The 14,384-nt window shown below is 44.3% G+C and overlaps 1 protein-coding gene across 1 annotated transcript in view; it reads left to right on the forward strand.

The window, feature by feature from the left end:
* Positions 1–10,296: 10,296 nt before the first annotated feature.
* kirrel3b (kirre like nephrin family adhesion molecule 3b) overlaps positions 10,297–14,384 on the forward strand; it is a 48,810-nt gene continuing 44,722 nt past the window's right edge. Inside the window, 3 exon segments of the mRNA XM_047036588.1 lie at positions 10,297–10,323; positions 10,325–10,360; positions 10,362–10,437. Of these exon segments, the coding sequence (XP_046892544.1) occupies positions 10,297–10,323; positions 10,325–10,360; positions 10,362–10,437 (139 nt within the window).

Genomic DNA, 14,384 nt, shown 5'->3' on the forward strand with positions numbered 1-14,384 from the left:
ATTTCTTCTTCTTTAAAAAATGTCTTATGCTAAGCGTACCCCTTTAGTGGTCAGTGGATCGGTTAAGCAAAAAACATAATAAAAATGCTAGACAAAACTTGTATGCAGCCAAACCACAAAGATCCATAAAAGGAATAAGCCTTTGTCTTTACAATATTTTAGTAGGTCTATTTATTTTGTAGGACTAGATGACTTTAATGTTTGATATTGCTCTACAATAAGTATTCTACCAAACAACCTTAACTTAGTATTAGTGCCGAAAGTAATAAATAATCAAAACGTCTTCACATTTGTTCAATATATTTTTTATTCATCCCTCCCATCTCTACTTCACATGAACCAGAAAGCCACTGCATCTTAGTCTCTATTAGGCAAAGTCGTCGTCAAGTCCAAACCCACGCACAGCGTAGATTTGATTCTTTTGTCAGTGTGTGGTACACTGCAGATACACAACATATACTTACAGTATATCAGGTATAAATCTAATATTGTCTCTAGAGATCAAAACAGGTCTAAAAAAAACATACATCAGGTTTCTTTTTTAAACAAAGCCACACCAGTAATGGAATCTTGCTATTAATGTGTTCAGTAGTCATTTTAAGGAGAGGGGAGTGGGATTCCCTGTTGTGCATTAACCAGAGTGTGATTGGGATCGGGCCTCACTTCTGTCGTATTCACAACAATGAGGCAAACAGAAATTAATGAAGTCGGGGAAATGACAATTAATTAGCTGTCTATGCCAACAAATCGGTGACATTAAGACACCTCCAAGTTGCCTTGGTTACATAGCTGTCTAGAAATAATTGAAATCAAACAATCATCAAATGGTAATGCCAATATCGGGGTGAGTGCACAGCAGAAAATATAGATTAGAGAAAAGGAAACCAATAGAACAAAAAACAAGCTACAAATAAGACCACATCTACAAGAAATGATTGGTTCTATTTATGATATTGCGCAGTTGTTGTCAGTCTACATACGTCTTTAGATGGGTAACCAACACTTGTCTGACAATTAAGTAGCATCACACATTAGGACAGCTATATACATATGCTGAGTCACAATCTCAGTTTTTCAACTGCCATCGTGGAATCAAGAACATTTTGATAAAGGTTTTTACACAACAATCCTGTTAGCCTTCATGGAAGAAGATGCAATGCTGATAGGTATCGACAGTGATTGGCAAATGCATTAAAGGTATCCAGAAAAAATATACAATAAGGCTACTTATATGGTAGAAATTGTTCTGACAGACACCTGGAAATGTTTAATAGATAATTTTTTTTTATGTTTTGCCAATGACTTGTGGAGGCTGAACAAATATCACAGTGGATATTAAAATATGATATCTTGTTAACTTACAAGTTTCTTTACATGAATGTAAATGTTACACATTGTATAATCTTTTGTGACTTTTTTTGTGAATGGATGGCATAGGGCTCTCTTTAGCGATACCTTTTCTTTCTCTTGATTTAATCCTTGTGGGAAAAGCCAGGAATTGCTCAATGCCTTAAAAGTCAAGGTACACTTTTTATCTTGTCAGCCCACAAAATATGAGATATGACCAGGCAGAAAGCAGTGCTGTGTGGTTCTCTACTCGTGACAAAGCGTGTAATAGAAAAATGTGCCTCTCCCTCTAAATGTATGACATGCTCATTGAAGGAAGGCTCTGTCTCTGCATCGCATCCATCAACCCTTCTAACTCTGCAGAGTCTTGACCAGGAGCTCATCACTGAATAATGAATCTGATCAATCCTTCAATGAAAGCCCACCATGACACAGTGACTCAAGGTCTCTCACGAGCAAGCACACGGCCTTTATGAAGAGCCTCATCATCCATACAATGGTGAGGGTTGGATTGTGATGTCCTAGGAGCGACACCATTGTGGCAAAAAGCCCTTGACGCCTTTACCGGTCGTACAAAACGCTCACATCAACCTCCGCATGAAGTGATGGAGAGAATGTTTAAGAGGCTGAAAGTAAGTGAAGTGGTAACAGCTCTCAAAGAGACACCTTAATTGTGACGCCGGGAAACAGAAAGGCCGCTTCTAGTTCCCTCAGACACATGAACTCTTTCTCTTTCTTCCCCACCGGCATCTCTTTCATGTGCTTGTGGCAGAGCGGAGTCCAAAAAGCTGTCTCAACGACTCTATAATTGTTATCAATAGCTTGTAGGCCTATTCACTCAGGCTGAGAGAGGTTAGTTTGTTTTTCATTGCGCTTTATTCAAAATAAAGTATTAGACCTGTTTGGTATGGAAATATCATGGAGCTACCAGTTACAGATCGGTTCCATGGCATTATTCAGAAGGTTTTTCATATCGTATACTCAGGGTTTTCCAACCAGAAGAGATACCCTCATAAGGTTGAAAGGTTCGGAATACACTTTATACTGTAAAAGGCATTTTATCCGTCTTTCCATGCACATACATTTCGTTTCCATAGTCTTAATTATGACATCAGGAGGGTTGAGCAACATTATGTTCATATTGCTTAACAAAGAATGTAATATTCATGTTGCTCAACTCTCCTTATGTCATAATTTACGCAATGGAAATGAAATGTAGGTGGAAAGGAGGAGTGAAGAATCCCCTACTGAGTCTAAAAGCGTCCTATACACTTTAGGCTTGTTTTTTTTTTTATATACGAAAACTCCTAAAGGAATGCAGACCTTTGGAGACTGAATAATAGGAAGATGGTCAGTGGGCGCAACTGGAATATACAATCTAGCCTGCATGGAAACTCCCGATTTCCCGCATGCTTAGCTTATGATAAAGGGTGATGCTTTCCCACCGTTGCCATTTGTAATTCTTAGACCTCATCATCGGAGGCGATCCGTCTTGATTGTGCCTTAGCAACCATCTTGCGCCGCTAATGCTCAGCGCGAGAGAAGGCATACATAGGCCTACACCGGCTTCTGGTAGATCTTCTGTTTATCTTCCTTGCTCTGTGTATTTACAGTCCCGGAGACAAATCTTCATTAGTGCTGCAGCCATCACGTTGCGGGGAGGGCTGGTGGATCATGTGTCTGCTTATTTGTTTGGACAGTGGACGTCCCAGGAAAATGGGCTTGCACATTCCAAATGCAACGCGCGCTCATATCTAATGGATACTACAGGCTCTTTATGAAATATTCATTATTGTTAATGTAACTTTGCCAGCTGTGGCTGAGGAATTCAATTTGGTTGATATTGATGAACTATCAGGAATGAGAATGTGTCTAGAAGACATGTAATATAAAAAGCTCAGAATATTTGAATTGAGAATTTTCTTATTCAATTATGGGAATAAACCTCAAGGCTGGTTGTGTGATGTGACATTGTCACCACCAACACACACACAACTTGTAGTGTGATGTGGACCTCATTGTATTTTGTAGGTACGTATATGAATGCATAGAGTAATAGTTAGTGAAACGTAATAGAGAGGGCACTGTTAGTATTCCACTTGCCATTCTAAGTAAATGACCAGCCTTTCAAAAGTGTATTCTTTGTCAAATGCTATTCACACTTAAAAGTTTGGTGGTCGGCAGTATATTAAGGCAATTACTGTTAGAAAGGTTTTTGAACAGCTCATTTAGTGTATTTCATATGCGTTGGCTCCAGGTGTAATAACAGGCCCTGCATATAAAAGGTGAGTTATTCTTGGTTGGCAATGCAACCATTTGTTCATCCTCCAGAGCTTTTATTTATAGAACCAGAGTTTGGCCTCATTTATAACAACCTTACAAGTCTGTAGAGAAATCACAACAAAGGAACAGTTTGCTTTTTTTACTTAGGTCCCCCAATATCCTGCTAATGCCATTCAAACTACATCCTAATATTAATATCTGTGTGCAGGTCTGTGTGTGTATGAGCATGTTAAATCGTATTGTGATGTCTAGACTACAGTAGATGACCAAACATCAGGAAAGTGACCCTTTAAATGGTCTATTAAGCTTTATTAGGCAGTAAATAAATCTAAGTTAATCAGAGTTAATAAGGCAATCATGTGGTGACCCACAATCTTGTGATATTAGACTCATTAGTAGTATCTTTTGAATAAATTAAATTGGAATGGCCAGTTGATTTGAATTTGACCTTCAGGATAGAATGACCTGTAATTAGACTTATTATTCCTGGCAAGGATCTTGCTTGCCTTTTTGCCTTTACAAGAGTAAAAGCTGCTGTTAGTTCAGCAGTTATTCTTACGTTAGTCATCCATATTAGGACATTCATGTGTGTGTGTGTATCTAAGTGTGTGTGTGTGTACAGTATCCTAAAAGGTGTGTTTCTTTCCTCGTGGTCTCATGAAGATGGATGAGGTGCTCGCCTCCAGGAGGACCATAACCTTTTCATAACTGTCTCCATTCCATCGTGTCTATAGCATTCTGCACATTTCAAATTCATGTTTGAACAGCATCAAAGATGTGTTGCTTTCCTAAGGTGTAGCAGTATAGCACAGCACACTGTCAGAACCTCGCAAAAATGAGAACTTTACAAGGTAAACACTTACTCTTTAATGCTTTGCATTCTTTTAAATGATTGAGTCCGCTCCTAGAACTATTTTGTGATTGCTTTCGGTAAATAAGTGATTAAGCTGGAGATATTTCAATGCATCAACCGTCACCCAGACTTTAACTTGGAGAGTGGTGGAGTGGTAAGCTGATGACTGATCAGAGCTTGCGATGAAGGTCAAAGGCATGCATCTCTGTCTCCAAGAGAAGGACGACTGGCACGGAGAACGAAGGGAATGCATTGTAAATCTCAGCTGTCAATCCCTAACATGACATTCCGCTTGAATACGTTGAGAGGCAAGGCTACGCGATTTGAGAGGACTGGAACAAGGCTATTGAGCTGCATAATTTTCAAGAGTTTGTGGAACAAATTCACAGAGGTTGGAGGTGTGAAACAGGTAGGGTTGAATGGAAACCTTTGAAATGTTGCCGTTGATTTCTTATGCAAACCTCTAGGATTTGTATCAGTCCCCTTTTACTCTTCATTGGTATTATTTACCAAACTAATTTGTGATACTTGTAGTCTTTTAGCTGCAAAATCATCTTCTAAATAGGTGGTAGTAGCTCACTTTCCCGGCTGATTTGGGGTGTCTTGTTTCAGATAGTTTAATTTAAAAATTGTTAAGCCATATTGATGCAACAGCTGATAAACCAGGTTGATAAACATTTGACGTCAACAATGGAATGATGCGAGGAGACAGAGTTAGAGAGATAGGGAGATCAGATTGATCTTGCGATCAGGAATGGCCTGATAGGAGCTGAATTCAATTAGGGAAGCAACAGGCTCAGAAAGAATAATCCATATAGCTTGGGTTTGTGTTTACTCCCAACCTCAGGCTTGGATTAGTGAAACCACTGGAGCCCTTTATCCGTCAGGATGTCCTCAAACAGGTATTTTTGAAAGTCTGTCATGGAGTTTGGATAATTTCCCTTCAGTTGGGGGCGCTTTTCATCTTTGGAGAAAACATAAACGGATCAGTGGGGCTCCCAGAGTGCAGAATGGACTATGTTTCTAATTTGATTTGGGTTTCCTTGGATGTAGTTGGAAAACACAAACCTTTTGTCGTTCCTTTCATACTCTCGTCAGAGCAAGCTGGGGTTTGCCAGGCGCTCCTCCTTGGCAAAATATTCACCGTGACCGGCTTGTGTTCCCGCCTCACACGGCAAACGGCGCGCGGCCCCCGCGGGAGGCAGAGCTAGGCAGGTTGGAAGCGAGGAGAGGAGGGCAACGTTGGTCAACATAGCCATTAGGGAAACCCCGCCAGTTGGCCAGCGGTGGCTCAAAATACTGCCTCCCAACACAGCTCCCCTGTGGCTATAACGTCGGCCGCCTGTACCTGGCATGTTGGGAATGCGGGAGACAGGAAGGGGGGGTAATAGTCCCTGATTATGATCCGTGGCTTAGCTCCCGGCGCCACATGGCGAGGCATCGCAGCACCCGTCGGACACACTGATTAGTCATCTCAAGTGGCCTGGCTGTGGCTCTGTGGCTGTAGGTAATGGTAATTTCCCTCTCGCTGATTGGCAAAGAGAGCGGTGAGATTGGGCCACAGCGACGATGCAGTTAGCGGCGGGTGCAAATAGCACTGGAGTGTGTGGAAACGCGGTGGTGGTTTCCAACGGTAAACAAATTATCTGGAGTGAAATGAAAACATTAGGCGAGACAAAGTGCTGGGAGGCCTTGAGAGAGCCTCATGCTGCCCGTCTCTCCCAGCCCTCCTCCTCTTCCCAAAAAACCCCACATTCCCAATCAACCTCCAACCCCCCCCACACACACACACACACCCCCACACAAACGCACTTCCTGAATTGACCCACGGCGCTCAATCAGAATGAAGATGATGAATAAGCGTTGATGGGGGGGGGGGGGGGGGTAGGATAGGGCAGGGGAGTGGGACACTCAAGAGGTCAAGTAACTCAGAGGCGTTAGCAATTGAAAAACAACCTTTCCTGTCAGCTGTTCACCAAGATCATTCTTTATTGGCGTCCATTGGCAGGAGGAAGGAAGCATCATTCAGAGAATTCTCGCCGCTCTACTGCTCTGCTGCTACAAGGGCCTCCACACAATCAGGTCTTGCTTGAATAATATAATGGTTTCATCAAACCCACCCACCCCCTCCCCCGTCCTGTACACCTACAGTGTATGGTATTCTAAAGACAGAGAGAGACAGAGAAAGGAAGATTAAGAGGGAGAGACAAAGAGAAGAGAGAGAAAATGAGAGACAAAGAGAGAGAGAGAGAGAGAGAGAGAGAGAGAGAGAGAGAGAGAGAGAGAGAGAGAGAGAGAGAGAGAGAGAGAGAGAAGAGAGAGAGAGAGAGAAAAGAAAGGAAGATAAAGAAAAGAGAGGGGAGAGAGAGAAAAAGGGGAGGAGGACATGAATCCGTTGTTCTCGGCTACGCGCCACGCTTGGCTGGCCCAGGGAGGAAGAGGAGGAGGTAGATGGGGGAGGGGGGGGGGGGTAGGCATAAGGGAAAGGGAGGCAGGGTGAGGCAGCCAACATCGCCTTGGCGACCACCAGAGCGTAAAGCCAGCAGATGCGTTGGAGCCTTAGATGCCGCGTGGCGCTGTGGTTTCCACCCAGTGCTATGACAGTGGGAAGGAGCCAATGTGTGAACCAGATTTCCCCCACTTACAAGCCACACAATCGCAAACACACACTTGAATTGTCTGTTGTTTGCATTCCTTTATTGACCTTTGTATGTGGCTTGTGTATGTGGTGCTCTCGTGTCAATGGAGCAGATCTCCATTCCGCTGGTCAAGTGCTCCATGCCAAGTGGTGCTTGTTTGTTGTCTGTACAAGAGTGAATCTCAATTTGCCCTCTCTCTCTCTTCTTTCTTTCTCTCTCTCTCTCTCTTTCTTTCTCTCTCTCTCTCTCTCTCTCTCTCTCTCTCTCTCTCTCTCTCTCTCTCTCTCTCTCTCTCTTTCTTTCTCTCTTCTCTCTCTCTCTCTCTCTCTCTCTCTCTCTCTCCTCTCCTCCTCTCTCCTCCCTCCTCTCTGTCTTCTCTCTCTCTCTCTCTCTCTCTCCTCTCTCTCTCTCTCTCTCTCTCTCTCTCTCTCTCTCTCTCTTTCTCTCTCTCTCTCTCTTAACTACTTCTGTAGCCCTCCCAATGCTCAAGAGAGCATATGCAAGAGCTAAAGAAAGAGTGCTTGAAAGGAACCTCTGCTACTCTTAGCTTACATTCATAGCTATGAAGAAGAGTTATTTGTTCATGTTGAGCAGTGTTAGGGGCAGTGTGTGGGATGCTAACAATGGCTTTGGAGCTGTGTCATCTCATTTCCATTCATCTGGTGAAGGATTGGGGTATGTTTACAGTAATAGTGTGTGTGTGTGTTTGGGTCTTTAACAGTAAATTATTTGTTTTCTTCAAGTGGACTCTTCATTTACAGTAAAAACACTTAACATCTGACACTTATTCTTACATTTTCATGTCATAATATAGGCTACTTTAATATTCTCATAAAAAAATCTAATAAAATGTGCATGTCCATCACTCCTACAAGAAACCAATTTTATCAATAGCTATATGAAACTTTCCAGCAGTTGTTTTTTGAAAAAAGAATAATTTAATAAGTCATTAATATTTTAATTAGATGATTAGCTCTAATCAAAATGATTGTACTATGTCGTGCATAATCATATTCGTTGGTAAGCACCTGACAAGGGCCTTGTGGCAACTACTGTGAAAATCATCAGAATTTGACTAATTTGCTCCGATGACAGAAAGGTGTTTATAGCGATGCAAAGAAGGTGGGGAGGGGGTTGAGCGACGCGAACGGAAGGGGGTAGAAGGGTGTGGGGGTACTAGCGCTGCCAGCACAGAGACGCCTCCGACATTAAATCAATTACAGCCCAGGTTGAAGTGGTTGATAATAGCAATTCTGACTTGGCGGATAGGAACCGAATGCGGGCGGTATTCTCAGGAGCACCTCGCCTGCTCTGACACATGCCAAGAGATTCCCTACCTCGTCGTTTCTGCTAGCATGTGTCGGCGTCGCTGAGCCGGCTTGCCTCGTACAGGCAAGATAAAGCCCTCACCGTGGGGAGCCGCGGAAACCAACAAGGCTGTCTGGCTAACGAACGGTAGGCCGACAAAACTAAAATGTCACAGGGAAACTTGGTTTGAGAGCCTGTTAACTTGGGGCAGACAAGATGAATAGCCCCCAAATATATGCTCAGGGATTCACGTCACGTCACAGTGTTTCGGATGTTGATTTAATAATGGAGGGGAGAGGCAGGATACAGTGTGAAGGAGAAGGCAGGGAGAGGAGACGAAGAGGGAGAGGGATGAAATCAATATGCAGGAACACGTTTAGGCCGTCTTCCTCAACAAGCTATCTGTCACCAGTCCCTGAGCTGAAGTGTGGACTGATATGTTTACAAATGCCATGCTTCAACTGGATTAAACACATTGCGTTGTGGAACTGTAAACTGATGGGTGAATTTATGGCCTCCTACTTTTTTTTACGACAGAAGAAAACAATGTAGATTTTCTTTGAGACAGAAACTTTACTAAATAAAGTAACTACCACTGGATCTATGCAAATGACAACCTAATAAAGATACCGCAGAACGAGAATGACAGTATTTATTGTCATAATTGAAAGACAGTGTGATGCCAAGTTTGCAGTTAAGACCATCAGTCAGTTTTATCAATCACACACTTTTTTAGCTCAGACATTTATAGTTATACCCTCACTTTTACATTTTGAATGAAGCGACAGTTTTTGAAACAGTGTTTCCAGGTCGTCTTTAGTATACCAACCCAGTGAGCATGAAGGTTTTGAAAAATGAAAAACTTTATATCAACAGCAAAATCAAAGCAGAGCCAAGCCCTGAACTGGGGAGGCCAGACATGTCACTTGTTAACCTCAATCGAAATTCCTTCACCCGCAACCCTACACAAACACACCAGGCACTTTCTCTCCTGCGCTCACCACACCCCACCCATCCCCCCTGCTATCCTCTTCTGATGAATGGGCTGTTTTTCACATGAAGGCGAGCTTCTAAGGGAGTCTTAGCTCCTGGTAAACACAGAGAGCTGGAAGAGCTGACATCTCAGAGAACGTCTGCCTCAGAGCGTGGCAGCAACCAGGGCCCTGCAGACGCCAGCCCAGGCCCACATGACAGTCCCCCCCCCCCCCCCACTACCACAGGACACATTTCTAGCTGGAGTGTGGTAGGAGGGTTTGCGTGTGTGTGTGGTGTGTGTGTGAGAGTCTGCAGGCTGGCGCTGAGACATGCCTACAAAGGCCCCCCAAGGGCCAACATCCTGCATGTCAGCATCACATCTCCCTAAGTGGCATTCTACCCTCCACATCCCCCTCTGCCCCCGCCCAAAACCCCCTCCACTCCCCTCCACCTCCCCACCACCCCCCCCCCCCCCCCCCTCCACTCCCTCCACCCTCGCCCCCACCTCCACTCCCCTCCTCACTCTTAATGGAGTCCGTCACACCACCACGCGTTCCACCTGAGTTCCCCCCGGTTTGGAGGACATGCCGTGTGAACTTGACTTAATGTGTGTTGGAGACGGGGAGTTGGCAGACACGGCCATGCCATTGGTTCATCTAGGTAACCAATTTACGACGCAAGAATTCGTCGATTGCCCTGTGTGTTGCTGCTGCGAGCTTTCAGCCGAACCCTTCCTCATGCATGAGTCTCGTTCTGTCGTGGTGGCGATGACGAGGAGGATTGCGGACTGACTCGAACACGGTATCCTTTCAAGTGGTAAATGGGAAAATGCAGTTTTATCTAACCCTTTTTTTTCCCCCCCCTCCTTCCTCTCCTCCAGGAGTCGACACCATGTTTTCCCAGCAGCCCCAGGACTTAGGTGGTGGTGGCCGGCCAGCCTGTCACCTTGCCCTGGCTCCATCCCTGGTTACCACGGCGTTGTCCTGTGGATCAAAGATGGACTGGCGCTGGGTGTCGGCAGAGACCTATCAGGTGAGGGGAATCACATTTATTCAGTGTCACTCCTCTCTCTACCATGCCAGTGCGTCTGTTTCTTCTTCCGTCTCCCATCTGTTAGCAGGCAGTTATATTACTCACACGCTGTCGTATATGTGTCACTCACAAATATCTATTGCCACTGCTTTCCGTCTCTTAAAAGCCCAAATCGTCTACCACCCTCTTTACTTCCCAGATATGTCAATCAGCCAAAAAGTGAAACATGGCAAATCATACCATGGCGATACTGAGCTCAGTGCCGTCTTGTGGAGCGCACAATCTGTCCACTGTGTCTGCCTGTATCAGGTTCAGGTCAAAGTACTCTACAGAATGATGAACAGATAATCCTATTCACAAAGAGATGTGGCCATGGCATCTCTATGTCTAAGAGGAAAGCGAAAGCTAATTAAATAACACTTCCTGCTGGCCTAAAGAATCAGCAAAATGTGAAGTAAATGTGAAATCAATACTGCCAACGGTCACGTTTCAAGTACTTTTAGCTACTAAATAGCCTTTTGAAGTGTAACTCCCCTTGCTAATTAGATAGTACTGGTTGTGTAATTACCCCTAATTGTTTTATTTGGATTAACACTTAGTGTTGCTCTGTCATTTTAGTAGCCTGCAGTTTCCCCTACTTGAATTTGGCACTTCATGGTTATTCATGAGGCACTATGCTAATCCAGGGAACCTAACACTTCTATCAAATAAATATTTACAACCTTCCAAGTGCTGACCTCTCACGCAAGTAAATCCATATATCTTCGACTATCTGGGCATCATTTATTGAAATGTAATTTACTCTGGATTATCTATACGAGAAGGGGACGCCATTGCGTTTATAAAGGCTGATGGAAGGGTTGAGCAGAGAGCACTCTGTATAGTAGCGTTACCCTGGCTCCTGTTCTGCCTCTTCTCCACCATCACTGATGTAGACTCCTCCAGTACTTGTCATTCAAGGCATGACCGAAAAACCCAACCAGGACCTCTTTAAAACCTGAGACTCTTCAGGCAGGGTCGATTAAAAATGTATTCCTCCAGAGATTGGGGGGAAGGAGGGAGGGGGTGTGTGGTGGTTCCCCTACCCTCTGACCTTCGGTGTCTGCTCCAGTGTGCCTGCCTTGTCACCGATAGTGGTACTTTATTAAACCTCAGTGGCCAACCCCGTACCTATAAATCCATTCCATTCCAGGGCTCGGGCCTTATCAGGCCCCCGGGAGCTAGGCTATGGCAGTAAACAATAGTCCAATGGTCTTAGAGTGGTCTCGAGAAAAAAAAAAGGAAGAGGTTTAGAGGTAGAAGGGGGGAGGCGGGCGGGGGGGGGTAGAGACTTGCGATAACAAGGAGTGGAGAACAGGGAGAGGATGGAATGATATAACTGGGAGTGAGAGAGAGAAATAGAGAAAGAGAGAAGGAGAGGGGAGAGAGCTCTCCCCCCCTTAACGGTACATCAGCATCCTTTAACGGTCACGACTGAGGAGCCGCTGTGCCTGTCTCCGTGACCGGTCAGCCACACCTAACCCCTCACACTGATCGCCTGCAGGCCCCACGCCTCATTTACATTTACTCATTTAGCAGACGTGCTTATGAAGAGCGACTTACAGTAAGTACAGGGACATTCCCCCCGAGGCAAGTAGGGTGAAGTGCCTTGCCCAAGGACACAACGTCATATGGCACAGCCAGGAATCGAACGGGCAACCTTCTGATTACTAGCCTGATTCCCTCACCGCTCAGCCACCTGACTCCCTTTACATATTGTAAAGCGGGTTCGAACGGCTGCCACTCCCCAGTGAGTAACACCCGCCCTCCGTCCCCTCTACGAGGTGGAATCGAGACGATAGCCCATTGTCTGGACGAAAACAGATCTCTTGAAAACCAATGGAAACGACAGGACCCGAGTGCATCATATCGAGATGAATGACACTTTCTATTTTTTTATATATCCTCCCTCCCTCCCCACCCTCCCTTCCCTTGCTCAAAACAGTGTTCCACAGCTGCTCCTTTTATTGCCGCTGCCTACGCCGGGGAGGAATAGTCGGCTATAAAGAATGATGGCGCGTCTGCACGCAGGCTGCACGCACACAAGGAAAGCAGCTGTAAACATAAAAGTGCGAGCCACCTAATATTGCGGCGAGAACATTTCAATACAGGTCTACTCGGCTATTCATAGCGAGAGGCTGTGGAGGCAATGGCTGCTGAAGCCTTGGCCTGTTTCAATTCAGAGGAACAGTGATTAAAACGAGAGAAATCTTTCGCCATTCACCGGGATAAATCAGAGCACAAAAGAGAACGATTCCTATCGGTCCATGAATTCCTGCAAGTCCTCTTTGTGAAGCATTTTTTTTCTTCTTCTGTTCTAATTAAAGAGAGATGCGGAGGCCCAAAGCAACTCCAAACACGATGGAGAGTGGAATGAATATGCATGAAGTCTGTGAATAATTCTCCGACCACTGAGACAGGCAGTGCCCACTGGTGTAGTCTCTTTTTCTTGAAGTAAAGCGCATACACAAATGGGATGATTGGAAAGCGAAGCTGGAAAAGGTGTCGTGTTCGTCTTTGCATGCAGAGTGAATCACTGTGTCGTTCGAAGAAACCTGACAAAATGGAGCCCCCCCCCCCCCACACCCGGCTTGTCTTCAGACAGCAAATTAAACATCGGGCATCCATTGCTAACAGAAGATAACCCATTTCCATCCCTGGAGGTGTCACTTTGAGACACATGCTCCTCCTGAATTCCATAAATCACTATCTACTGCCTCCATACACAGGCCCCCATCCCAAGCCATTGATCCAACCAGAAAGACAAATCCATTCCTGTCCTGATGGATGCATTACCCCTAATGGGGCTGTTTTACATGGACGGCTTTGAAAACACAAACTGTCTTTGAGAGTCGTTGAGATCAATGTGGGTGTACATATATCTAACACTTATGGCATATTTAAAGGTGGCAGCATTCTTTCCCATTCAATTGAATGGGAAAATTGTGTCTAAACTTTTGACTGGTACTGTATATATATATATATATATATATATATATATATACACTTTTGTGTGTGTGTGTGTATGTTTGTGTGTGTGGGTGTTAGTTTGTGTTCTTTGATACAAAAATATGTTTCCAGTTTAGTATCTGATATATATTTTAGGCATAAAAAAAAAAGATCTCTTTATATGGAGCTTCATATCTTTACTTCATCCACCACCACAACTATTTAATTGAAAATATCTATCTAAATGTTCTCTGATTAGGACACAAAGGGGTCCACTCAAGGGTCTATCAGTCAACATGCTGAATGGTCACTCATCCTTTCCTGCGGGTGTCACAATTGCTTTGCACTCTGGTCCTGATCAAAGGCCATCAACACTGCCCCAGGTATGCAAGCCCAAAATGAAGGTCATAATCATAGACATTGGTTCACGCATGAAGCCTCATAATAAAGCATTGTTAATAGAATACCAAGATTTTCCTTACTGGCTTGCAAATAAAGGGTAATCAAGGGCACTGACTGCTTGGCTGAGGAGTGAACAGCAGTAAGCACCTACTCAGTGAATGGTCATTAATGTTATTAAGAAGAGCTGTTAGGTTGATCAAGCCTCTAATAACAAAACAACTAACCTTCGTGGCCGAGCCATTAACCAAGCGGAGAGTTCTCACAGTCACAGGTCTGCAAAAAACACATTGATACAAACACAAAACTGTCTTCATGTGCTGTACTCTATATTCGCTACAGTGTACAGCCATTATTTGTTTTCTTCTTGAGTTTTCTTCCCTCTCTGTGTATCTTGTTTGGCCTCAGACCATGTTCATGATATACTGTATTACCATTAACAAGATGAAAGGTATGCTGTGGGGTTGATTTTCTGGAGTGGGTTAATCGGCAGCATTTTATCCTACTTGGAGGAAATGGGGGCCTCTTTTAGGTCTATTTAAAAAGAATGGGATCCAATG

This window comes from Hypomesus transpacificus, chromosome 15 (assembly GCF_021917145.1).
Source record: "Hypomesus transpacificus isolate Combined female chromosome 15, fHypTra1, whole genome shotgun sequence".
Lineage (NCBI taxonomy): Eukaryota > Metazoa > Chordata > Actinopteri > Osmeriformes > Osmeridae > Hypomesus > Hypomesus transpacificus.